Genomic DNA, 27,556 nt, shown 5'->3' on the forward strand with positions numbered 1-27,556 from the left:
TTAAACAGGACTACAATACACTTCAGATCCAGGAAACCACAGACCAATTAATATGTCATTGTTTCGTGACAGGCAAAGAGCTCAGGGCATTCGTGCTACCTGTGTTTCTGACTCTTTCCTCCCTCGTGATATTAAAAAGGAATTGCAGTAATTAGGAAAACACAAATATAGCTCACCCAAGACAGGTGAATATACACACACACACACACACGCACACACATTTACACACCAAATTGCTGCCTAGCTTCCCACGCACATAGCTCAGCATCTCAATCATAAGCTGTCAAAACCTATCAGAAGAAAAGGCAAATAGTAGAAAACTCATTGTGACATGTCAGATGTTTCTCTCATGCATGCACACGTGTTCTAGCATACACTTGCGCTCTCTCTCTCTCTCACACACACACACACACACACACACACACACACACACACACACACACACACACACACACACACACACACACACACACACACACACACACACACACACACACACACACAGCTCTTCCACTCCTGTTTTAAGGTTTGATGTTTTTGCCCTCTATAGAGCATATTTGTCATGTGGTCCATGTTCTTTGATAAAACAGGTGGTTTGGGGGTGGTACTTCTGATGCTGCTGATGCTGGTGTTGTATGCGTGATCTTCATGTGGTCTCTCCAAAACGTGTCAGAAGAATTCCTATTACGTGTATGTATCAGGCAGCTATTCTATCAAAAGCTTACTTATATCAGTAGTATAACACTGCTGATTGCAGGATCAGGACTTTTGTACCAGGGTATACCAACATTGATAAGATATAAACTTTCATTAAAAGTGTGTGTATACTGCTTGATCAGTGAAATGATCAATAAAGGCACTGGTTCCTTTGCACAGAGCTTTTGACTTTTGGTTTACACTTTACTTGACAGTGTCAACATAAGGGTGACATGACACTGTCATGAATGTGTCATGAACAAGTCATGAACGTTTATGACATAACGCTTCTGTTATTAAGTGACATTCGGTTTTTGTCATAACAAGGGTTAGGATTAGGGTTAGGTTTAGGGTTAGGGTTAAAGTATGTTTAGAGTTAGGGTTAGGGTTGGGGTTAGGATTAGGGTTAGAGGTTAGGATTAGGTTTCATGTGTCATGACAGTGTCATGTGTTCATGACAGTGTCATGTCACTCTTAGGTCGATACTGTCAAGTAAAGTCTTACCGACTTTTGTCTTATTTGTTTAAGTGGCTATGTATACTGCCATAAAAAACAAACATCTCAGCTCTGATACTATATTTGTACAGCAAGGGAGAGGCTATGAATTTAAGTCTCGCCTGGAGCCACAGGCCTCCCATGTCAGGACTCAGGAGTGATTAATGGTGTTCCTGGAAATCTAAATTGTGCTCCAGCGAGGTCTCCGTTTGATTCCAGCTTAATATTCCAGCGCAGATAGACAGTGATTAGCTGGGTTTGGTGTATTCTAACAGGGCTGCAATTAGCCCCAGCGGGTGGGAGGATGCCCACACGGATGGCTGGACTTCACCACTGCATCTATCAAACAGCGACAGGCAGTAAGGGCAGGCGCTACAGGAGAGGGTTTGGAAAGTGGAATTCGCTGATCCCAAGCTGACAGGATGATGACCAAATAATGACTCTAAAGTAAAACACTATTTTGTGATCTTGACTGTCTTATAAATAAAGTCAGGGTAAGTAAGGTTCCCTCATCAGCTACTAGTATTCATCAGTCTGTTCTTTGATCAACGCTAGATAATAATCAAAATATTTTTAAGCTTTATATATTGCTTAGTTGTTACCAAAGAGTAGGCCAAACAGAAGGCAAACTCAGTAGAAAAATAATGCTCTTTGACCACAGAATTTTACATTTGCAAAATTCCACTCACAAAAAATGTCCCTTTCAAATTATTGGCCAGGGGGTGTACATATACCTTATAAGTAGGAACATGAGCACTGTTTTATGACTCATGGAGGCGCTGTTAAGTTGAAAAATAGAAACTTCAACCACATGTTGCCTGAGGTCTTCTCACAATACATAACTACAAGATGGGCCGTGCCTATGAATCCATGCGTGTTCCTCCACAGTGTTCAGACACACCTCGTGTGAAGCTCATCTTCAGCAATGAGTGTTTTGGGTGACACTGGTTCGGAGTGTTTTTGCTTGAGTGCTGCTTTTGTCGCCCCTGGGCGCGTCTGGCCTGTCTCCAACCCTTGACTGCTCACAAACACCACTGACTTCATTAAGAGCCACCCAGCCTTCTCTTGCTCCGTTCTCACCACCACCACCACCACAGCTTTGTGATGAGTCAGAGGCTGACGGAGGTGGATCTGCTCTCACGCCCTCCGGCGCTGGTTCTGTTGGGTCCGGTAACGTGCGGTTCGGAGTTGGGAGAGACGCTGGCACAGGCACCGCTGCCAACGCTGCAGCTGCTGTTGGGGCAGGCCTGAGAGAACACGCCTGTAGATCGAGCACCTGCTCATCTAAAGCAGAGAGAGACAGAGAGAGACTGAGAGAGAGAGAATTACTTATATAACTGGCATCATGATAGGTAAATGTGAAATGTACCCATCAATAGCTATGGTAATCTTTATCAGGCAAGTGATCTATATACAGAATGATAGGAAAAGGAAATACAGGCCATGACGCACTAATTGCCTTTTTTGTGTATAATCGGTACACCTTCCTTATTTTGTAAACCACTGCTTCAATTTTAATCAATTCAAACATTTTTAAAATATTAAACATATATTTTATGCAAATTTTATAGTTCAATGCACCTTTAAGAAAATAAATTCATGAAAGTAAAAGCTGACACAACTATACTTACAAAATGCAAATTACTAATGGACAAGAAAGAGGATATCTCTCATCTCACTCAGCACATCTCTGAGGTGGCCTCCTCCAGGAAAGCCGCTGAGGGGTGACCCGACACTGCATGGGGAAGGGGTCAGTCTGTCCTGGGGATGAGCTGCAGGCACTGGCTGATGACCTCCCGGCATGCCAAGGGCTTCTGGAGGCAAAATGATCCAAGAAGTAAAAGCAAATAAAGGCAGAAAATAGAGGACGCATAGCAGTGGCCACATTCTGCATCAATTATTTGAATCTATGCATGATTAATCAAGGTTTATGTATATAGAGTAAAATAGCAGAACACACACACACACACACACATATTACATTGTCCTGAAGCCTAGCTTACACACACACACACACACTATTATTACATTGTCCTGAAGCCTAGCTTATTTGCGCTACATTAAAAGTCAGGAATTCATTGGAGGTCAGTCCTCTGTGATAGCATATCTGCAGCGACTGCTGAAAAACCAAACCAATGCTACATAAGGATAATAATTACTTGTTGAGGACAAGATCGGTGTCATTGTAAGAGAAAGCGGATCAAGCGATCAGTGACCGGTTTGAATCTGGACAAATCTCTCTTTGACTCTGGTAACGGATATTTATCAGCAGATGTTTTGTGCAACCACAGACACAGAGGGAGCGTAATCTTAATCTGATTTACAAAATCCTGCTTTTTTTCCCTCCCCCAACTCCCGCTATGACAACCCAGCACAGTCATGTATGTAATAGGCTGCCTTACGCACTTATGGTGCATCATGGGTCAGGAGTTTGAAATATAGTAAAATGCCACCACAAATTTATGCAACTTTATGAGAGTGGGCACTTACATTGTTTACGAATAGGGAGGATTTTATTTTCCCCAAACCTTTTATCCTTTGTCCATATCTTTGCTGGCCCTTGGCAAGAAGTGTGTGCCAAAAGTAAAGCCGTGTTATTGTGATTGTTGTGATGTATGCTGGCTTTATACAGCCACCGTACTGCATGAAACCTCAGGCAACCACGCGGCGCAGTTTTCGATGGTCCGGCTACTTTTTCGCCTCGCTCTTAAGTGATCACAGTGACCTCCTCGACAGATCCCGCTTGCTGACATTGGATGGCAGCAGCGGAATGCCTTGAGTCCCCACCTCCATCAACACCACTCCACACCCCCCTTCGCACCTACCTGTGCGGCAGCATTAAATTCTTATTTATATTAATGGTGGGGCTGTATGTATATCAGACCTCCGCTGAAAACAGTATGTAAGCGATGCACTACCTTACCCCTTGCTCTCCTCCATTAGCGACAGCAAATTAATATTTTATGATTTGTGCCAATAGCAAACCAAGGCATGAGACTTCTGCAGTATGACAGGTGGTTCAGAGCCATGGGACACCATGACAGCATAGCGACAGAGGCATTATGGGAAATATAGATCCACAGAAGAGCATGGACGAACCCCCCCCCCCCCCCCCCCCAAAAAAAAAAAAGTGAATTGCATCTCTCTCACAATATAAAGGCAAAAAGCCTGTAAAGTCTATAGCGTGCAAACCTGTATGTGAGTGCATAGAATCGCAGTGTGAAAAGAGGCATGAAACATTGATAAAGATGGAAGACAGCTCACCAAGCACATGTACCTATTGAACCTGAAGGCACAGGAATCTAACACACACCCACACAAGGCGTACTGTGCATAAAACCTTTGGACGCCTGAATGACAATATCCACTGACCACACACCTTTACTATCTCATCAAGGTAACTAGCGAAATAAATAAAACATCTAAAGGCTTTCACACGTGTTTCACAGAGAGTCCACAGGCAGTGTACACGACGGCTCTCTGAACCTTATTTGGCGTAGTGCGTTTGGTACTGTTGCAATACATTGTCTGATGGTGTTTACTCTCCACTCAAGTGACCCTAAGAGCTCTTAGTGGGGCTTTTCTGGAAGCCGCACACACTGGCCTGTGAAATGCCACACCAGCGGCCTTCATCTCCCCTCGTTTAGGTCAATATAATCCCTTCTTTTTTTCTATGGGATATCGCCACAGTCTGAGGCTTTCAGGGCAATTGAATCAATGGCCACACATCAAAGGCTCTTTAAAAGTGCTGGGCAGGACTCCTTTCGTGTTAAATCCTAATTAAAAATGTGGATCAGACAGAGCTGTCTGAGTGTGTGATACATGTTGTGTTGAACATATCGACTGCCTTGCAGGTGGCTTTGGGAGCACTTTACAGTGACGTTCCTCTCCTTAAGTCTGACCTTAGGCCTAAACAACAGTCAGTCAGTGAAACATTGCTAACATTTGATAGAATGTGGGGTTTGCCATTACTGATATTTGATCATTTTAAATATTGACTAAGGTATTCACTAACTGAATTGATCGTATGCCTAATGACTATTTGTTAAGGAGATTCTTGCAAAGTCAGATGACTAACAAAAGTCAGTTAATGTTTCTACCTTTTGAGTTGGTAAACTTTATGCAACCAGTTGGTGCTTTCTTCATTGCAACTACACTGTACTTGGCAAGACAAACATGTTTAAAAATTTTCTTGAAACACAAGGACATCAGAGTTGTTAAGTCTGCGCTAGTTTACAGAGCATATAATATCACACAATATCTCAAACTGGGGGTCGCCAAAAATATTGGAGGGGTCACGAAATGATTTGCATCATGTCTGGATTAAAGACATTTTAGTAAAGGTTTTTAGTCAAAGGCTGCCATTGACATAATGCCTTTGTTGTTGACGTAGCCTGTATGAGAGAAGACTTTTTTTGCCTCTGCTTCCAATGTCCATCTCACAACATTTCGAAACCAAATTCCGCAGGTTAGAAAGAAGGGGGTCGTGAGACTTGGCCCATGTTTGTTTATTTTTTTTGGGGGGGGAGGGGGGTTGCCAGACAAAAAGTTTAAGAACCACTGATCTATGCAAAGGACAGTTTGATAAAACACGTGATATTGCCTCATAACACTGCAGATAGGACTGATATTAAGACACACAATCTGCCAATGAATAATGGACTTGTCAAATTGTCTGTAGGCAAAACCTGCACTTCTGCCACACAATTGCATTGTGTGCTGACCTTGCAGAGGTGAATAGGAAACTTGGCTTGCCGCGAAAAGAGTGGGTGTCCCTTCACCCAGTAGACAAGGCCCTGGACAAAACCTGACCTTGTTTCTCAATCAAGGCTGGAGGTTGTTGTTTGGCTTGTTGCAGAGTTGATATTCCACTCCTCCCTCCCTGTCCTTTTCATGCACGGCCATTTTACATGGAGAAAACAACAACAAAAACATAAACAAAAAAAGAAAGAGAACCTTGAGCCCGAGCCCTGTTGGCATTCTAATTAGTTTTAAAAGTAATTGCTCGAAATGATTAGTTGAGCTCGGTCACTCTCTCCAGCTCTCTCAGAATTGGAAATATAATTGCGCCAGACACTAATTGGCCAGCCAAGGACTGTTGGTTATTGTAGTCCACTACTGCCTGGTGCATCATTACCCGGCCTTGGACGCGGTTCAGCTTTTGAACTACAGTGACCGCAGAGGAACACAAACACACACGCACGCAATGCTCTCCTTGCCAAAAGCCTGAATATAATGACTGTCCGACTGTCCGACCCACCACACCACACACAGTTCCTTCCCATCCCTCAATCCCCCCCCCCCCATCCCTCAACCCTCCCCCCAACCCCGACTTCTCTTAATTTCCCCAAGGGCAAAATATAAGATGTAAGAGACAGAGTGTGAGAGTGGAGGAGAGATAGAGAGAGAGAGAGAGAGAGAGAAAGAGAGAGAGAGAGAGAGAGGCGCGACCCTCTCTAATCGTCATGGGCACTGCTGGAGATTCGCAGACCTGCAGGAGGAAATTACAGGCCCCTTTATGGGCGAGAAATGCGAGTGAACAGGGATGTCAGCCTCCACTAGGGAGCAGGAATTGGGGATCTTTTCCTGGGGCCATCGCCAGCTTTGTGAGAAAACGATCCTTCTCTTTTAATCCCAATCAAGCCATGACATCATGCACCTCTACAGTGGGGAGGGGGGGGGGGGTGCCTTGGCTATGACTACACAAGAGCGAGAGAGAGAGAGAGAGAGAGAGAAACACATAAATGCCACAGTCATGTGCCTACATTAGGCAGAGTTGACAAACATGTTTCATTTATTTACTTAAGCAGAGCTGGTAATTTGGCCAACTCTCTCTGACAGCACAAGGACTCCCCGCACAGCCCACCCCCATATTCTCTAGAATCCCATGTGCCCCCCCCCACCTCTGTCAGGCCCAGTACATATCTGTGCATTTACATGTTGTGTGCGTTTGTGTGTCCAGAGTGTATGTTTGCCCAGTACTGTGTACGTATGCCTGTGTTTGTGCAATGCGTGTGTGTATGTGTGTGTGTGTGTGTGTGTGTGTGTGTTTCTTTGCGTGTGTGTGTGTCTATTCTTCAGTGTTGCCTGGAACCCTGTGTGTCTGCCTTGTTTACTATGCTCTGTCTCCATGGCTAAATTGTCTATAAGACAAGCATGTCCATCAGCAAATTACCCAGAAAGCCCGGTCAGCAGACTTCCATGACGTCAGTCAGCCCTACACAGGACGGCAGACTGCACGTGACGACTGGACTCTCTTCAACCTGCTGTGGACTGCCTCTCATCCTCAATGTATCATACCATTACACACACATACACACACACACACACACACATACAAACTTACATTACACTTACAAACTTACACACAAACACATTTACATACAATTTAAAAGTACAGAAAAAATGTATTACATGATTGGATAAGAAATATAACCTGCTGTACATGATTAGGTTTTAGTGTACACAACTGGCAGCAGATGATTGGCTACAGGATTTAATGATTAATGATGACCATGTGCTTAGGTACAGAACTTTCAGATCCAGCACAGGAATTTGCTGGTTATCTGGATCTAGACTTCTAGCATAGATGCGCTGTCTCACCATATTTAACAGAGGAGTAATTTGTGGGTGTGAGGGCTTGGGGTGGCTGTGTTGTTGACAAGTAAATGGCTTTCTGCAGACAGATAATGAGGATGTTTTGTCCATGTGTGTGTGTGAGTGAGGGAGTGAGGATGTAGAGAGAGAGTAAGGGAAACAGCGGGAATAGAAAGAGTAATATTGAGAGGAAGAGCAAAAGAAGGGTAGAGAAAGAGAGAAGGGGGTGGGGGTGGGGGATGTAGGTCACGCCTGTCAGACTTGGCCCGCTGTTACGCAAAGTGATCGGTCTCCTGGCCCCTACCCCGCCATCCTTACCACCTCGCCCGAGGAGAAAACCTCCCCTGGCCCTCCATTAGGACCCTCTAGTGTGTGTGTGTGTGTGTGTGTGTGTGTGTGTGTGTGTGTGTGTGTGTGTGTGTGTGTGTGTGTGTCCGCGCACGCGTCCCAGGCCCCCGCCACCATTAGGGGAGCCGCGGTGACGGTAATAGCGCTGCTCTGTGCCCGATGCCCGTGGGGTGAAAACACTAGCCTGTCGCCGACAGGATGAAGCACTTTGTGGACCACACTTCCTCGCTCTGCGCTTCGCCGTTCTTTCATTTGCCTTTTATTCACGTGTTCCACTGTACGAGGCCAGAGCCCCCCCAGCTGCCCCCTCACCCCCCCCCCCCCCAGCTGCCCCCTCACACCCCCCCCCCCACACCCTTGCCCATTCCCATCTCTTTACACTGATACCGCAGACTCTTGGAGATCTCAAAACACACACACACACACTCACACTCACATGTTCTGCCACATGTTTGACTTTCAAAGTGTAAAAGGGACAAACTTAAAGACAGACTTAAAAACAAAAAGTTGTGCACAAAATCTTCCCTCAGTAAGTCTCCAATTAATGCACTTCTAACCAGATCACAAACAGTGGAATTAAAAAGAGACAGTGGATAGTGACTACACTCTTGCCACCAATAAAAACTTTGCGCAGTGTGAAGGAAGTTCAAATCTAAAACTTAAAGCTTGCTTCCTTGAATGAATATCTTGCTCAGGGTTCCTGCCAACAAACGCTTGCTTTCTCCCCAAGAGTCTTTTCAGGACGTAATTCCTCTCTAAAAGTTTTTTTTTTCACAAAACGGAGCTGGATCTGTTGATTCATTAGCAAGAGGCGCTTTGATCACTGAGGTGTGAGGGCGGCTGCTTGCTCACAGCCTCAATGCGGCATGGGGTAAGCAGGAGGGGGGGAGGTTGAGAGGGAGGGTGGAGCTGCTCCGTCTCCCCATCTGTCTAGTATGGATCTGTTTGGGTAAATATCTTTACATTAGCATTTAGCGGTCCCGCGTGACGCAGGCTAGCAGCACAGGCAAAAAAACAACCCCGGACGAGAGGCGTCAGCACCATCAGCAGAAGCTCGCGTTTGATTCCGGTCAGCCGTTTTACAAAGACAAGCTCATCCTGCGCCATGATCAAATGGACCTGTGAAGTTTTAATTAAAGCTTTTCATTTGGGCCTTGATTAAAAGACGGAGGCCTGAGAGCGCTGCTGGAAAAAAAGGGGAGTCAATTTCTCATCAGCTAAAAAGAAATGGAAAGAGGGACGGAGAGAGAGGGAGGGAGCAGGAGAAAGGAAGAGATGTTGGGAGGGGGAGGAGGCATCAAGGTCCAACGAGAAAGCCCAGTCTCTTTTATGAGGAGTGAACCACACCTTTCTGTGATCGTGATCGAGTTTATTTATCTCTGCTCCCAACCCAAATTAAGAGAGAACCCCAGTGTGAATTTAAAAACCCCTGGATGCATTTATGCATGAAGTAGTGTGCAGGGAAATTGGCTCACTAGAAGATGAGGCCTAAAAGTTGCTCAGAACGTCTCCTTCTTTCTGATCCTCATCTATTGCTTTAGCACAGATGGCCATGGTTAAATATCCTTCTGTATGGATATTGTAAACAAGAACCTCTACATGTGTGCATTTCTGAAAAACACTGTGAACTAAAATCCCTACCCGTGGGTGCTCTTGGGGATCTACTGCAGGTGAGGCACTCTCCTACTGCTACTTCATACACCTTGCCATGAATTAATCAAATTACCATACATCCTTATCTATCTGTTCAAACCACACATCCCAGAACTGCAGCTGCAAGAATTCAGAAGATAGCCTACTTCGATAAATCTTAGTTGTTGGCTTTGTGAAGGATAGCAAATCTTGCACATTTGATCAAATGTCCATGCAAATATATCGATATCCAGTGGGTACAAGCTACAAGCCCAGATATACACATAGAGGTTAGCTTTCATTGTTTCCTTTTCCTTCATGAATCCCTTTCAGTTGTGTATTAAGTGTTTGATGCCCAAATTAGTCTCCATATCAACCAGTCATAGGCTAGGGCCCGACCTACCATCTAAACAAAACAACAAGCAAACATAAAGTCATAGCCATATTTTTTTCTAACAGCGTATAGCAACAGGCAGGATGTTGGTAAATGACAGGGACACAGATGTCCTCTGCTGACCTGGATAGGCCTTTACAAGCACTTTCAAAGCCTTGCATCACCACCTTCATAAGATGGTTAACCCTGGATGAGCAGACACCGCTGACACAGACAGGGAATCACCACTGCCTTAACCTCTGTGACCTTTAAGTGAATAACTTCACTTGAAGTGAGTCACTCCATTTCTCTGGAAGGACGGTAAAAAATAATCCGGAAATTTTTACTTATCTGTCAACAGACTCCATTAATTATTGTTGAATCATTAATGTTGGAGAAAGCAGCCCAGCGGCTATTCAGAGATCCAACCGGGAAAATGGTGGCACGCAAGTCCAGTGACATCTGTACAGTCTGTCCTAGCCTTTCCCTGCTTGGGTCTATCTCCACCTTGTTGTCTGCTGCCAGGGAGTAGCCTGCACTCTGAGGCACACCTGACTCTCTGTGACAGCTTCCTGTCCACTTGTCCAGGCCAGCGTGGCTCAGCACTTCTGTCCCATTCTCGTTAGTGCTCTTTCAGCAGGATCAGACCCTGCAGACAGCACAGGTAGCCTTACCTCTCACCTCACATAACCTCATAACGCTATTCGTCAGCAGCAGGAACAAGGGACTGTACTAAGCCATTGTGTTGCTTAACTTACCAACACAGATTCTTCTACACATATACATGACTTTATTTGATTGTTTCATTCAGAGTATTACTGAATGGATATGTAGATACATATCAATTATGCAATTATGTAGGTAATTTGCCATTTATTAGGTGAGAACTGAATTGATAATGTGACCATTTTCTAGTCGTCTGTCATATTTATATTTCAATCAACAGCCTTACAATATTGCAATATGTCATAATATGATATGTATAATTAAAATGTTGAACTCATTTGAGATTTGAATATTATTAAATTGTTATTAAATATTATTTGAATATTATTTTTCAATATGACATATCATTTTTATGACATTTAATGTCATGGAAACTTTGTGGGAAAATTAGCTTGTTTTGTAGCCTATAGTTAAAAGGATACACAGCCTACCCTTTTCTTCTCTGTGCGTGCAATAACCCAGTCCGACACTGTTAGCTTAGCATAGTTCACTAGAAGTGGTTTACACCAGCTAGCCTATAGCTCTTTTATCTAAAGGCTGTTTGACCTATAGGCTAACTGGTGTAATCCACATCCAGTGAATTATGGCAAAGCTAATTTCCCAAAAGTTTGCCGCATTCCTTTAATGAAGATGACAAGACACATCAACATATCTGACCAGAGTAACACATTCCATTCATGACTGAGATTCTGAATTATTTTTGCTTTCCTCTGGCAAATGGGTAGGCCATCTCTTTACCACAGTTCATGGAACTTTCTTTTTTATCTATTTTCAGCAGTATCAGTTTGTTAACCGCTGACCATACAACAAGCTCCAAAGACCGACAGTCAGTCACAGAGAGAGAGAGAGGGAAAGAGAGGGTTGGAGAGAGAGGCAGACAGAGAGAAAGAAAGAGAGAGAGAAACTGCAAACTAAACGTCACAAACGCTACTCTGATCCTCAGTCACACTGACGCGGTTTTGGCTCTCTGTTGTTTTGGGGACAGTTGACCCTCATTATAGGTCATGGGCTGCAGTGGAAAAGATGAAATCTGCCCTGGCACTGCAGCATCAGTATCACAGGGGCCATGGCGCTGCCCCAGCCAGAGTTTATACAGCCACCTCAGCTTTACTAAGTGCCTATAAATATTGCAGGGCTGGAAGGAAAAAGGATAACATTTTTTATGATTGCCTTTGCAGCCTGCTGAAAAATTTAGCACAGGAAGGTTTGTTTAACCACAAGAGGTTGGGAATATAAACATGGCATTAAAAGCCCGCTATTTTGAGAAGGAGCATGGCTGGAAAATTTTCTATTTTGCTTCAGCTGCTTTATGCTTAGTCCATGGTAAATACTTTCAGTTTCATTTGACAGACACAACAGAAGTCTGAATGTCAGAATGAAATGGAAGTGTGAAACCTGTGTCAGTTTGGTGAAAATATAAAAATTCTACAGATCACATTGTTTCTTCTCATTGTAACTTAATCACAGTTATCTTACAGCCAAACCTTACAGGTGTTGAAAGCATGGAAGTAACTCATAAATGCACTCTATGACCCTGGACATGAAATGGACTGAAATGGGGCCTACTGACTGTGTTCTCAGAGTAGGGTCTGTCAATGCAGGGGAAATCTAAATATTTAATGGCACGTCAGTCCTATTCAGAAATTAGTATTTTGTGTTGCAAATGCAATTAACCTTTCACATGTCTTTATTAGTGAATGGCCAGTGAACCGTGGCGCATAGCTTAGGGGAGTGAGGGGTGATATCAGAGGGCATCTAAAACGGGTAAAATGGACCAATGCCCAGAGGGATCAACAAAAAGGTGTTTCTAAGCTGACAACAGCAGGCAAAGGTAAGTAGTCAGTGAGATGATATAAGACATGATACCTGTATGCCACAACAGCACACCCACCCACATAGAAAATAAGCAGCTCTGCTCTACATGGAGTCACTAGATTTGGTACAATAAAAATAAAACAGACGGAAAATAAGAAAATGATGGATAGATAAAAGGTCCAACAATTCAGTTCTGATATCTACCAACTATACGTTGTTTCATGCTTTTTTTTTCTAATGAAAGGCAAAAACTTCAGTGGTTATTCATAAATATTTATTTTAAAAACATTAGAAAACTGTTTTATATACAGAGACCAGCAGCATCATGTCAGCTACTTCGTGGAATCCTCTCATTTGGACTCTCATTCAGGGGACCAAAGTTATTCAGGGGCCATAACTGTCAAGGAGAAAGGAGAAAGGCAAAAGGCATATTCACTTTTGTTCATCATTTTACTTATATCAAATATTCTATTCTATACCAATCAAATGCACAAAAAGAGCCAACACAGGAGCTTATATTGTGATATCTATGGTGAAGAGTGTTTTTCTGTAATATGTTTGGAGTATTTGGCAAACACAGGGGCTTACTGTATATTGTGATATCTATGGTGGAAAGCGTTTTTATGTAATATTAACAAACACAGGAGCTTATATTGTGATATCTATAGTGGAGAGCGTTTTCAGGTAATATGTTGAGAGTTTAGGGCAAACACAGGAGCTTATATTGTGATATCTATGGTTTAGAGTGTTTTCCTGTAACATGTTGAGGGTATTGGGCAAACACAGGAGCTTATATTGTGATATCTATGGTGGAGAGCATTTTCCTGTAACATGTTGAGTATTGGGCCATCATTTGACCTATATAATGTCCTGGCAAGCAGAAGGTGAGCTGACCTGGTTCCAAGGTTACACATTGGAGAATATCCTTTCTGGCACAACATATGGAGGATGCCCAGCCAAGACCGAACTAGGTCTCTAGTTTGTCAGTTTCTCTTTTACCTCTTCCAAAGTACATCAAATGAATTTATACAAAGTCTTTTAAAAAGTGCTTTATAGGATTAATATCTACAGCTCTGCCATTTTGTTTCCCTATCTCCCCATTTTCTCTTCCCCTGAGAGTGCAGTACGTGAAGTGCAGCCATTTTCCTCTGTTACCTTTAAGCACACACGCCCTCGGATTAGGGCATAGGGAACTGGGCCATAGCTTCGGGAATCTGTGGAATTCCGAAGGTTATCCCCTTCGAGCCATACATGCCCTTTTGGTACCTAGACGTGGTGCAGAGTAGAAAAGGATAGTGAAATGCCAAGTGTATTCCAATGTGCTGTTCCTTCCACATTTACAACAACATAATGCATCACCATATAAAACTACAAGTGATCTGTATTTCCTTTTCCTGATTTCACAGTATCCACTGTCTATGTAAGTCGTAGAATAGTGGCTGTAGAATAACTGCTCTTGCAAAGCAATTAAATGTGTGTTATTTCTGTGCTAAACAGCATAATTATAATCCTCAGGGGTAACCCCCCACCCCACTTATATGAGGCTAAAGGGACAGGTCATCGCTACAGGACAGGGTCATAGTTTTAGCAAGCTCTGACAGGGTCGTTATGGCTGGTGGTTCAATGTGCCCCCCCCCCACCAACACAACCTTGTCTCCTCCTCACACAGAGAAAACCAGAAAGCGAGGGAGTAAGAGTGTGTGAGAGAGAAAGTATATAAGAGAGAACGAGAGTGAAGACAGAGAAAGTGTAGATGAGAGTGTGTGTGTGTGTGTGTTGGGGGGTGCTGGACCACGCCTTCGCAGGCCGCTCCCTGGGTCTAGACCAGGGCTAGACCTGCCAGCCGCGACTGCAGCAGAGCGAGCGCTGATCCATTCTGACACCAATTAGGACTAATCTCATCACACGAGGAGAGAGAGCCTGTCAGGGCCCTAATTAACTCCCCTCGCTGCGGCCACTCTATATGTGCGGACAGGACGAACAACACATTATATTCTCATAATGGGCATCATAATATAGGGACGTCTATTTTGGAGATGCCTAACTTTTCCCACTGGACACTGGATGACCACTCTCCAAACCCCCACCCCCGCCCCCCAAACACACACACACACACACACTTTCCTTTTCTCACTCCCACACAAAAAGGCTTAGAAAAAAAAAAATGGTAATGATTATTTTTGAGAAACACTCCTGGGGTGTGACACTACAAGGAAACGCATGGGCTCGGAAAGGCCGAGTGGCTGCACTGCGTGTGTTTTGGGCCAAATGGTTCATCAGGAGGCTGATTATTCATAGATTACGTGTTGACTCAACATGAGAGAAAACAAGGTGGATTCTTCACAAATACAAATGCGCTTCATTAGCGAGGCATCTAATAAACATATGCCAGCATGTTGTGGCGGCAGCAATTACATCTTATTAACATGCAAACATATGCTTGCTTCCATCCATAAGAAGCAGAACGACGTTGATCATCATCTGTCTTCGCAGAGGAGCAGAAGGCTTTGTCTTCTGTCAGTTCTGCTTCCTTTACATCCTGTGTGTATGTGCAGCAGTATGTCTGCACACGCTTGAATGGATTCATGTATTCAACACAGAAACAGACCAATACCCCCCCTTATAGCGTGTGGTTAGCTGAAGAAGGATGCAGATATATCTGAAGTGATTCTTATGATTCATTCACTCACTCATCAGTATATGTCTATCCATCTTTCTCTCCTTCTATCCATTAATACATTATTCATCCATCTATCAACTGAGAATATTTTTTTTTTACAAAACCTTTAAAAAAAACAAAAAAAATAAGATTCATGTTGCTTATGGTGACCATTATCTAGAAACATCTTTTGTTTGAATGTGTGGAAAATGACAAGTGTAATACATTTGGTCATACTCAGAACCCCTTGAAGTAGCTGAAATAGTACAACCTGTAAGGGTTCTGAAACATAAACAGTACTCCGACAGTTTATGTAAACAGACTATGCATCACTTCCCAAGCACATGTAGCATACAGCATGAATACAGCATGACTGCACGTTCACGCCATGCAAGTGCTGAGACTTTAATGCTGATTGAATGAGCATGGGCGCAGATAATGACTTCACATAAATATCCACTCAGAAGAACCATGCAACTTGCCGTTTGCCTCCCCCTCCACCCCTCCCCACGTCCCGCACTCTGACACACAAGGTGTTGAGTTAAATGAGGGAAGTCATCAATTCATTCAGCCAAACATCATTCAAAAGCGTTCAATATGCCAGGACATGGTGTGCAATGCTGTCACGTAATCATCTAAATGGCAGCCGGTACGTACACCTCGAGTTCTACTGATCCAAGCAGCCACTGGCAGGAACGGCAGCTGCAAAACACTTTCATTCAAATTGTTGTCAACCTGTCATTCAATTTTTTTTTTCTGCTCTCCTTGAAACCAGATCCTCAGGAGTGCACTTTGTCCTCTGTGAACCTGTTAATGCCTTCACTTAGCCAGACTGCAGAATTCAACTTGCCGTTTAGAGTTTTCGCTTGATCCTTGCTGAATGCCTCTCGGCATAAAAGACGCCCCAACACCCCCCACCCCTCCCTCCACACCTATTTTCCTTCACGGCTCATGTGTCTCTGTTGTGACACCTACATTCAGGTGCATTAAGATTACCGGGGATAGGTAGCGAGCCAATTTGTTATGTCTGCGAGGCAAAAAGGCAAGAGATTTTGGGGACGGACAGCGATGACTGAACTCGAAAGGATGGCGCTCCAGCACGCCGTCAGCAACATCCTCCTCGCTGTCTGCTTGTGTGCTTTAGGGGCTGGCTGAGTCACCGATGCCCACACGTGCCCCCCTCTGCCAACGGCTCGATCTGATTTGAGTATGCACAGGTGTGTGAGTGTGTGTGTGTGTGTGTGTGCGCAGGAGTAGCAAATGAACATAAAAAAAAAGACCTTCTTGTTCCAGATATCAGATTTGATCTCCAATGCTAACCTCTGCCTATTAGGTTACTGATACCACAACTAATCCTTGTCATTGATCTCATGCACCTTAAACAATGTTGGTCTTAAACCAAGTTGCACTCCTTGGCTACATCAGAAACCTGTCAGTCACTGCAAAAGAAAATGGCCACTTTCCCCATTTAGATTTTAGATATGGGTTTCCACTATGGCTCTCTGAGTGAGGAGGCCCTGGAGAAAGGCCTCTTCCCTCTCTAGCCAATCATCTGGTCCACTCAGCTGGCACTAACACAACGGGTTTCACAGAAATTGCAGACAGCAAAGGTGACAATAGCAATAAAAAAGCAATAACCGCTGTTTCAGTGACATAGTAGTCCTCAGCCTCTTTGCTCGTAATACCTCTGTCAAGGCTAGCTAGCTTGGCAAAGCCATTTCAGATCATGCGACCCTCTTGCATTCCTGCAGTGTGTTGCGTGCGGAGGGAATGATCTCCAGTTGTTCTCCGGTACTCACATAATCGTGGGTCGTGAAGACGTCTGAGGGGCTACTGGTACACACTTTGTCTCCTTCCAGCCCAATCACTCGTTTGCAGATGTTCATCTTCGGGTCGGAGGGGCTTTTGGCTATTACGATGTCTCCCCTGCGAGAAGGCAATCACATCAGCCTCTCAAGGTGAGCATTGGTCATCTTGGCTAATTGCAGTGTGTAAAATCAATTTGGATATCTTCTTCTGAGATACATAATGTACAACATGGGTTACATGATGATTGACGGCTGTCAATTACCCTGGACACACAAAGAAATAGCATCGACTTTGTGTGATTGATGTCAGTAGATTCATCTGACTCACTTTTCTATTCTGTAAAGATGCCTACTTATCCGTTCGGAGAAGACTATGTCATTGCTTGTGATGGTGGGTTCCATGGATGGCCCAGTGCACTATGGATATAAACACAAACACTTTGTCACATGTGAATGATGAAAGAGCCTCATGTACAGTAGCTTACAGCAACAAGGAAGACAGCTCAAAAGAGACTTACAGAGACAAACTCCCCACTGTACTCAAAGGCACAGTGTGTGTGTGTGTGTGTGTGTGAGACTTACAGAGACAAACTCCCCAATGTATTCAAAGGCACAGTGTGCGATACAGCCATACTGGATGGTGTAGCCAACAAATCCCACAGTCTTTCCAAGTGCACGGCGAAACATCCCACAATGGGTCGCAGAACTAGAAAAATGAGAGATTCATCATAAATGTACAAGTATCCTTTATATATTGTTGAGTATTATGAGCAATAGACAACATACAACAATTCTGCCAGGCTACAATTTTAGGACGCATCATTTAACAATAAACACACACTCACAGAAATCCTTTTTCCTGAATTAGAGGAATAACTCATGACGCAATGCACACGCAGACATGCATTCATTTTGCCACGAGTGATGGTACAGTGACAGTACTGCTTCTGCAATCTCCTGATCACAACCAAACAACTGCAGTTGTCACTGGCCCTCTGCTGCTGTCCCTCTCAACACCTCTGCCTAGAGGTGCTGGCTGCACAGCGCTAAGGCCCTGACCCCGGCAGGCAGCGTGTGCCCGGCTTTCTTTGGCCAGTTCACATAAAAGGGTTTCCGCGCTCCGCTGTCACCACGGCGACGGAGGGCCTGGCTCTTTTGTTTGTCGTCGTCGGCTGGCACTTAAAAACAGACACAAACTCTGTGTGTTGTCTGAATAAACAGTCCATCTCCACTCCCTTTATTGACTTTTCTTCCGGTCGTCTAGCTGGCAGATGAGACAGTCGTGTGGGTCAATCTTTGCTCACCAACATCCATCAATAAAGACATTGTTTGGATGTTTGTACACATCCAAAATGCACTCCCCTGACTAGGAAAAAAACGCCTAACGAAAAGTGAAAGCTAGATATAAAAGCACTGTTCCCGACAACCCAACCCCTTAATGGTGGCTACCATAAGGACTATCCCAGCAACACAAGAATAACAGGCCTGGGCTTTTTGATGGCCAGCAGGTGATGGATTCTGTTCTCTCTCCCCATCTCGCATCCTGTGGGCCGGTCCATCCATGGAATTAACCCTGGTCAGCAGAGCAGAAACAAGCCAAACTAAAGCCCCTTCGTCTCGGGAATGATATCTCAGATATGGGAGCGGATTAACCCCCACCTCCACCCTCATCCCCAAAACAACACCATATCCAAACACATAGGATACGCACACACACGCACGCACACACACACACACACACACACACACACACACACACACACACACACAGTGCTCTCTGCCACACTCTCTGATGACCAAGTGTCAGGTGGTCATCCCTGTGCCACAAAAGGTGCTACACCTAATCCCATTACGCCACCAACCATCTACTACCATACCGCCAGTCCACCCCCCCCCCCGCTCATTTTATCCCATGCCTCTCCATCCCATTCTTTTCCAATCCCATTCTAACCCCCCTCCCTAGCACCAAATCTCACCGTGATCAAACTTCGAGGGAGGAAGCCCCCTCCCCCCCCTCCACACACACCACCCCCTCCACACACACCACCCCTTCTGAGCGATCCATTCCTTCTTTCATCCCCTCGCTCCCATTCCTCTCCCTCTCTCTCCCTCCCTCCCTCCCTCCCTCCCTCTCTCCCCCTCCTTTCTGCCTGACTGGAGGTGGCTCTGTGGGTCGGGGCATGAGAAACTCAGGGACAGCTGCAGGCTCTAGTCAGGCTCCAGGGTGGGGCCCAGCCTCCCAGAAACTCACACTTGGTTCAATTTTTATATTTATTTTTTTGCCCAGAAGATCCTATTGCCTTTCCTCATACTACAGTGCATCTGCTGGTAGTGGGAGTGAGGCCTGAAATGTGACCCCGGCCTGAAGCTGGAACAAGTTGCAATGTTCAATACACATACAAGCCCAAGGTCCATCGCTCCATATACCCAAGGATGGACCTCATCCACAGTTCTTTTCTATATTTCTGATACGACCACCATTAACAACCCCCCCCCCCCACCCACACCCTCCCCAAAGTAATTATGAGTCAATCATTTTTTCTGCTCATTCCTATACCTTGCATTTCCCACTTTCTCAGACTGCCAGGAATATTTCCTAGTTCTCTCTGCACAGGTGACCTTTGTGGACATCACTGCATCGCCCACTGGTGACCCACTGTGTGTGACGGAGAGGGGATCAGACATTGGGCCCCCTCACGCCGCCTCCATCACACCAGTGTCACCCCACGGCCACCACTGCTGGTCTGGGCACTCAGTGTAGGTGAGGATTAGGGGTTTAACATAATAAGATTACACGGCCAGTGAATGATATCAAGAGATGGTCCATATGCAGCCGCCTGGTTTTCCATGGCACACTGCGAAGGGTGTCAGGGGAAAGTGTGTGTGTGTATGTGTGTGTGTTTTGTGTGTGTGTGTGTGTGTGAGGTGGGAATCAAACAAGATTCATTGGGAAAGAACAGGCTGCTTTCAGATCCTAGATAGGATCTCGATTTCCCTCCCTCAAATCCCCATGTGCATGCCTTGGAGTCCCATGTGATGGGGAGGAAGCAAGCAACCCCAAAATTGAATAATAAATTGCAGATGGAAATTAACACCAGAGTCAGTCCTAATCCAGGATTACATGTAAAATGACGGCAGTGCCAAACAAAGGGAAGTCGCAGACGCACTTATGGCTGGGCCATCTGCAGCCATGTGGTCCCAGCCTTATGCACCAGCGGGGGAAAGGCAGGCGCTGTTGGGCTCGCAAAGTCACATCTCTCAGCCTCTCCCTCTATTTATTTAAACACTGCATTTACTCCACCATTTTTATCTTTGACTGAGGATTTCAGCAATGTTTCCCCCAGAAACCTACCTCTTGGACCTCCACAGAACAATGGTGAATATAATTAACATCCTTGTCAATGCCACTGTCATCTGAGTCAATAAACGGGGTCATGTAGATCACTCTCAATCCCCTCTCTATTAGCTTATTGTGTTAACTGCAAGAGGAGGGAGTGCAAACATCAGATTTAAGGGTGACTGAAGAAAGTAAGATTACTAGCATTAAGTTTAATGACCAGACAGAAACCAGTAACAGACCTGCAGAAAATCACTGTATTCCTCCAACTGCCTTGACCTGCATTTCAGCAATTGAGCTTCATATTCTTTGCAGATTGGAGCCAAAAGGCCAATCCAAACCATGGATTAATCCAGAACAGGAATGCCACTAAAGGTCTACATAGCACTATATATGAGTATGACACAAGGAAATTAAGCAGGGCATCACCAAAACATAAAATAGCCCAAGTGTCCTGCAATGAGAGTTCAAACTCACATTCTGAAAATATCAAAGGTTGCCCAAGGAAGGGAAATGAATTATCTAGCACTTTTATGCAAAGCCAATAGACATGATTATCCCCCTGCTTAACTAGCTGGCCTACAGCACCGCCAGGGAGTTTATCATCAATCAGCGCTCGAAATGCTTGTCGTAATACACTTCTTCCCACTGATTTGACATAAAGACCACTGACAGCCTACAGCTACACAACACTGGCAGATTCCCCTGGAGTCTAGCCCCCCCCCCCCCCATTACACACAAACACAGACGCACGCTCACAGATCACACTCCCACCCACATCACCCCCCCCCCCCCCCACCTCCCTCCCTTGCAGATTGATTCCTCGATAGTGGCTTTTGTAAAAGCTGCCCAGTCTATTCACATCAAACAGTCTATTGGTTGACTGAGAGAGATGGGATACGAGATGGGGTGATGACGAGGGGTGGTGTGTGTGTGTGTGTGTGTGTGTGTGTGTGTGTGTGTGTGTGTGTGTGTGTGTGTGTGTGTGTGTGTGTTCTTCAAATTAGGGAAACATGAGGGTTTGGAAGGTTTGGCATCAGCGCGAGACCTAAGAAGATTACATGAGCCCAGCCCATGTTAAATAAGACAGTGGTCCTCGGAGATCCCAGATGGGAGGGAGACATGGGGGAGATCCCCCCCCCCACTCTGATCCCCTCACTCTGGGCAGCAGAAGGCAGCTGAGGGTGGGCACTGATGGCTCTCTTTGTGCTCGCTAATATGCTGTGGGGTTCGGGGTCTGCGGACCAGCCAGGGCGGTCCTATTCTAAAGCTATCAAACACGGCGATCAGGATTAAGCCTGCTATAGTCAGATGAGATACAGTGACACCTGTTTGGTTAAACATGACCAGATGTAAACTGAAAAGATCAAGAACACCCATGCCCCCCCCTCTTTCTCTCAACCTCACCCCCACCCCCGATCTCATTCAGTGGCCACTAAGCACCATGAATTGATTGCAATAAAATGAATACAAAAATAAGAGCAAGTCAAGCAGCTGAGCGGGATGAGGTTTTGATGAGTGCAAGGCTATCAATGTGGTAGGTCAGCCTTAGGCAAACACGGCATGGCACAGCACCGCACGGCGCACGCCGCTTTATTTTCGACCCGCTTCCAACCACAATGGTGTGGAACACACTGTCTCACATTTATTGTTAAGACCTCTGACTTGTTTGGCTTTGAATGGGGAGGAGAGAGAGAGAGAGAGAGAGAGAGAGAGGGGAAGAGAGAGCGAACACCCAGAGCAGACTTAATCAAAGGAGTTGCTCACAATCAACTCACCAGCCAGCTCTATTGCCGCTGATTAACAACTGATCTCAATGCATGCCAACTAAAACATTAAACGCAACCTCATTCAGACAGTCTATAAGTAGCCATCAAATCTAATGAAAATCAACAACCAAAACCTTTTATCTCTTGCCCTTTGGATTTCCACTGTTGAAATACTAACGGAGTCCCCCTAAAAATATCTTTAAATATAAATTGTGTGTTTGTTTTTGGAGAGAGAATGGCCACGGGATTTGGAAGAATACGACTTTTTAAAACGGGAGCCCTGCCTGTCTGCTTGAACATGCATCGAAGACTATTACTTTCCTTTCAACACTACGCAAACAAACTGGGGGCGCGATGTTAATCTTGCAGCCCTCCTATCCTGTGCCATTATGTTCTTGCAGCAGCCTTCTCTATGAAGAGCAGAATGATATGGAAAGCCAAACAACCCGCTCAGGAAACGTTTGGCATGTTATGACTGTGGTATTATTTGCCACAATCAGATACATATTGATAAAAGCTGACATAATAGAAATAACATACAGCCAATGTGTTTAAAGAAAAGGAAATAAACAATCATTTTAAGAGCACTACCTAGTAGTAGGCCTACAGCATGCAAAACAAATTATGACCTTTTTTCCATTCCAACATCGTACAGCGTATTAATAGATCTGGGCTACTGCTCTTTGAGGGCGATTTCTTTGTCATTCCGTTCAGCCTTTGCACAATGTTGCATTGTCATTTGTTCCCTCGATTTGTTGCGCCACTGTCGGCGCATATTACGCTCAAAAAACGCTGTCAAAACAACAGTGCTGTTTCTGCTAAAAGCATTTAGAAATGAGCAGTCTCCCTCTCTACAACAGAGCAACCCCCCCTTCCTCCTCCGCTTCCTCCTCCTCCACTGCTGGCCCCTCGCATTGCCTTGTGAGGCCGATGAGTCTCGAGCACAGAGTGCAACACCACCTCCACAGTCTGTTTTGGGTCTAACTGACAGGCAGAATAAGAGTCAGCAGCATAGCCTCGGCGTCCAGCCCTTTGCCTGGGGGTCAGACCGGGTGCTTTGACTGACCAGACTCACATGACATGGGCATGAGGACCAGGGGAGGAATTATGAGCCTAATCGTCCAGTCGACTAGAGGAGAGGCTCTCTCCTTCACTCTTGCCCTTGCTGTGCGTTTCAGCTGATCTTACCCCAAGGAGAGTACCTAACTGCCCTCTCACCTGACAGAGCAACACCAGGGGGGGGGGGCTGGGTCACCTGATGTCCTAATCAGACTGTTAAATCTGACCCTATAGGTAGAACAGTCACCAGCAATGTCTACAAATACAAACAAAAATACATATCCATAATCATACACAAAACAAAGTCAACACTACCACAACAGAGTACATAGTTCAGCAATGTCTTGGTCTGATCTAGAAACTTAACGTTAGATTGTGTGGATTGTAAACTATGCTGATACAGTACACATTTTGAGAGAGCGGTAATGTCAACAGCAAATGAAGGTCGCAGTTCATTGTGACCATTAGCTTGCAATTTATTGACATCACATGCATTTCACGAGTCTTTAAAGAAGCACTGGTTAGCGCAGCAGGTTGTTGTGTTGAATTAAATGTGTTTGATTTAAATCTTTAATCTGAAGGGATTTCAGAGGGATATAACCAGTACTCATGCACTTAACTGTGCATATCTTACGTTACCTAACTGTAATGCTTCACAAAGTTAGCTAATGTTCTTAGCCAGCTAGCTTCTAGGTTAGTGATGCAACATTTGCTAGCGCCTGTTGGTTGTTTTGAGAAAATATCAACTCGTCCGTATTCAATATGACAGTGACTGGGAGGAGAATGTTTGTGTGATAGGAAAGGTTAATATCCGCTCCAACTCACCTTATTATTAGATAGCTAAAATTGGCAACGGAAAACGAGTAGCACCTAGTTCTTTGTGCATTTATCGGACGCCGGTTGCCTTTAACCCTGCGTCAGTCCTCCTGCGCCGAGTCCATTGATATTATTGGCTGCGAAGCAATAGCTCAAACTCCAATTGGAAGAATTTATGAAGAAACGCCCATGTGCTTTGTCAACACGGAGGCAACATGGCGGCTCCCGTTAGAAGCATGAGCAACCCTTCTGGCATAACTTGCAATACAACCAGTTTTCAAAAGAAATCCCGCAGCAAACTTGTTTCTATCCCAGGGACAAGACCCTCTGTGCAAAACGGACAGCTTATTGTGTCAACCGGTGTCACGTCTCTCGACTATGTGATCGGTCAGTTTGAAAAGAAAAGTAGTTGGTTTGCCCATCTAAAGCTGACGTTAGCCTCTCCAGCGAAATTGCTTTATTTAACTGTAGCTGCTAATATATGGTCGCAGTAAGAGTAAAGTCATTTATCACAATTCTCGGGAGTGCATTTACTTCATATATATGGTTATTTAATGAACGAATAACGTTAATTGAACCAATGTTTTCAGGAACAGTGATATCAAAGAACGTCTTAACCAAGAGTGATTTAGCGTTTGATCCGCGACTTGCGTTGGAACTCATCAAACATGCAACCTGTTCAACTTTTGGCAAACCATTAGCCAAAAGATTTAATGTATAATCAATTAAGTGAATTGAGATTGTATGAGTTGTATTAATGTCTGTGGAGCCGCGCAGTCTATTTACAGGAAAAAAAGTCTTGTTTGTTTCAGTTGACAGGCCTTATAGAAATAGGCTACCATTGATTTCAGCAGAGCTCAGTGCTTAATTCATAGGAGGGAACCCACCCCTCTAACTCTTCCTCTTTCATCTGTTTTTTTTTTGTAGGTGGTGGCTTGGCTGTTGGGACTCTGCTGCTTGTTGGTAAGATGTACTGAAATGTGGTATAATCACATGCAGTATATTTTCCTGATGGTGAAGATAATTATCGGTGTGCTTATTTGCAAATATTGCTTTTTCAATTAATATGGCTATACAGCATTTTAATATTTATTTGTCACTATTTTGGTGGCTGACATTTTCTTGTTCTGTTATTGATGTTCAGCATCTGCCTTTAAGCACCTAATATGTTATTGCATTGAAAAATATGCTCCTCAAGCAGAATAGAAAACCTCTGGCTGATTAAGCTACTGCCCAGTTCTTTGTAGTTAATATAGGCAGCGCTGTTTAAATGTATTTTGTTGTCTCCTGTGACAGGGGACATATGGCAATGGGAGGGTTGTTGAAGTGCTGAGTCTGACCCATATATCCCACCCGTTTTATGTGACTGGTGAATGGGCCTCCCCTTACTCTCTCACACTCTCAATCCTTCTCTCCCCCTCCATCAGACTTCAGTCCTTCTGAAAAAGCAAAATCAAAATGAGCAAAAGAAAAAAAAGCTAGACTGAAACCTTTTCTTTTGAAAAAAAAGAGAAAGAAAGCCACAGCCCACCTCATGGCTTTCGGCAGTGACTGATCTGTCCTTGAGTCCTGTTGTTGTGTGTCTCCTCCACATCACCCCCTACAACTGTCCCCTGGACAGGCTAATAGCCCCTGCAGGTTTCATTTGTAAGGCCACCATAGAAACACGGCCACAATAGGCCCCATCTCAAGCTGGCCCATTTGGGTGCTTTTGTCACGGCCTCTGAAAGCCACAAAGCACTGCTGACCTAGAAACACATCAATAAGAAAAGGGGGGTGGACGGGTGGTAGTGGTCGATTTTGCTGATGACAAATTGAGGAGCTGTGGTATTTCCTGGGCCGGTACTCGTCAGTTGACCCCCGGAGTCCGTAGGTGAGGTGTGGGGAAGCGGGAGGAGACATTCCCAGGATGGCCGGGTTCCACCACACCCCCCCCGCCCACCCATCATTATTGTGTGAGTGTGTTGCGCCAGAATGCAGACAGGCCTGTGGGACACACACCCCCTGAGCTGCCTCTGACAGGCAGCTCCACTGACAAGGTGGACAGGCATTTTTGATGTAATGTGTGTATGAGAAGCAGTGGTATGTGGGAAATGTCAGTCTTGGTGTGTGTCTGTGTGTGTTATTATGACCACCATGCAGCAAAGCTATAGGTCATATAGGTTTAGTCATAGACATTTTCTTCCAGATTTAAAATAAAAAAATATTTGGTGATTTTGTGTCAATGTTTCCCGGAAAACACTGAAAGACGTGGATGCACGAAAGCACGAAACTTGTTGGGCATGTAGCCCCACAAGGACGACACGGAACCATTGTTTTTCATTTTGATCCTTCGCCTCCCGCCCGACTGGACCCCCGAAAGGAGAGTAGGGTGGACACAGTTTTCTGTGAATATATTGAGAACCGTAGGGTCTAGGTAGACCACATTTTTTTTATTTTTATGTTGGTCTCAAGGGGCCATGTAAACCCATCCCATAACCACTCATTTGATGTATAGCACCATCTAGTTAAAAATGCAAAAGCAGAAATTAGGTGTTGTAACCGCAGGTGTCTTTGGTTGACAGGGTCAAAACTGCACACAATTGGAGGTGTAGGACCATTCTGACACCCTCTGAAAGCATGCCAAGTTTTGTGGAATTCCGTTCATGGGGGGCCATACAATAAATTAATTTATGTCTAGATGTCCGGACACAGTTTTCTGTGAATATCTCGAGAACCGTAGGGCCTAAGATGACCAATTTTTGTTATTTTTTGTATGTTGGCCTCAGAGGGTAGAATTAAAGACTCTACATGTTCCTATAGCATAATCAGAGGGTGGAATTAAAGACTCTACATGTTTCTATAGCATAATCAGAGGGTGGAATTAAAGACTACATGTCCCTATAGCATAATCAGAGGGTGGAATTAAAGACTACATGTCCCTATAGCATAATCAGTGGGTGGAATTAAAGACTACATGTCCCTATAGCATAATCAGAGGGTGGAATTAAAGACTCTACATGTTCCTATAGCATAATCAGAGGGTGGAATCCTTTGTAGTAAAGATAGGCTAACACATATAATTAATTGCAGTGGCTTTATCTAATAAAGCTTGAGCATAGACCTTAGGGTGTCTCAAGGTGTTTTTGAACATGATCTCATGATCCCATTTAGGAGCCCTTCATCCCTGCCTGGTTGTATTACTGGGTAGTTGCATTACTGACAGACAGTAGGAGATGTATTTAGATCAGGTGGATGTCCTCTGAGCCATTATATGAATATATGTCATGTAGTGTGATTGCCATCAGAAGTGGCTCTTGGTCTTACCTAGGCTGCAACTCACACTACATCTAGGTGTTAGCATGTGGAAATGTGTTCCATTTAATCAGATTCCTGAGTCTGCCTGAGCTCTAAATGGATCTTGACTATGCCTATACCCCTCACTGC

General features: G+C 44.6%; 2 protein-coding genes across 3 annotated transcripts in view; one reads left to right on the forward strand and one right to left on the reverse strand.

Annotated features, from left to right (window-relative positions):
• Positions 1-12,939: 12,939 nt before the first annotated feature.
• Positions 12,940-24,260, reverse strand: immp1l (inner mitochondrial membrane peptidase subunit 1). 2 transcript variants are annotated; one of them, XM_042061832.1, is made up of 7 exons: positions 24,140-24,250; positions 23,474-23,570; positions 17,732-17,855; positions 17,478-17,566; positions 17,141-17,267; positions 13,838-13,948; positions 12,940-13,079 (listed from the first exon to the last, which is right to left on the reverse strand). In XM_042061832.1, the coding sequence occupies exons 3-7, from the start codon at positions 17,834-17,836 to the stop codon at positions 13,011-13,013; spliced, it is 501 nt and encodes a 166-aa protein (XP_041917766.1). In that variant the 5' UTR covers positions 17,837-17,855; positions 23,474-23,570; positions 24,140-24,250; the 3' UTR covers positions 12,940-13,010. The 2 variants fall into 2 exon arrangements, with proteins under 2 accessions (XP_041917766.1, XP_041917767.1); XM_042061833.1 differs by lacking the exon at positions 23,474-23,570 and having other exon boundaries at positions 24,140-24,260.
• A 47-nt stretch (positions 24,261-24,307) lies between these two features.
• The window catches only part of elp4 (elongator acetyltransferase complex subunit 4), a 61,244-nt gene continuing 57,995 nt past the window's right edge, over positions 24,308-27,556 (forward strand). The window contains exons 1-2 of the mRNA XM_042061831.1: positions 24,308-24,517; positions 25,058-25,093. Of these exons, the coding sequence (XP_041917765.1) occupies positions 24,346-24,517; positions 25,058-25,093 (208 nt within the window). The 5' untranslated portion in view covers positions 24,308-24,345. The remainder of the gene's footprint in view (positions 24,518-25,057; positions 25,094-27,556) is intronic.

This window comes from Alosa sapidissima, chromosome 14 (genome assembly GCF_018492685.1).
Source record: "Alosa sapidissima isolate fAloSap1 chromosome 14, fAloSap1.pri, whole genome shotgun sequence".
In the NCBI taxonomy this organism is placed as follows: Eukaryota; Metazoa; Chordata; class Actinopteri; order Clupeiformes; family Clupeidae; genus Alosa; species Alosa sapidissima.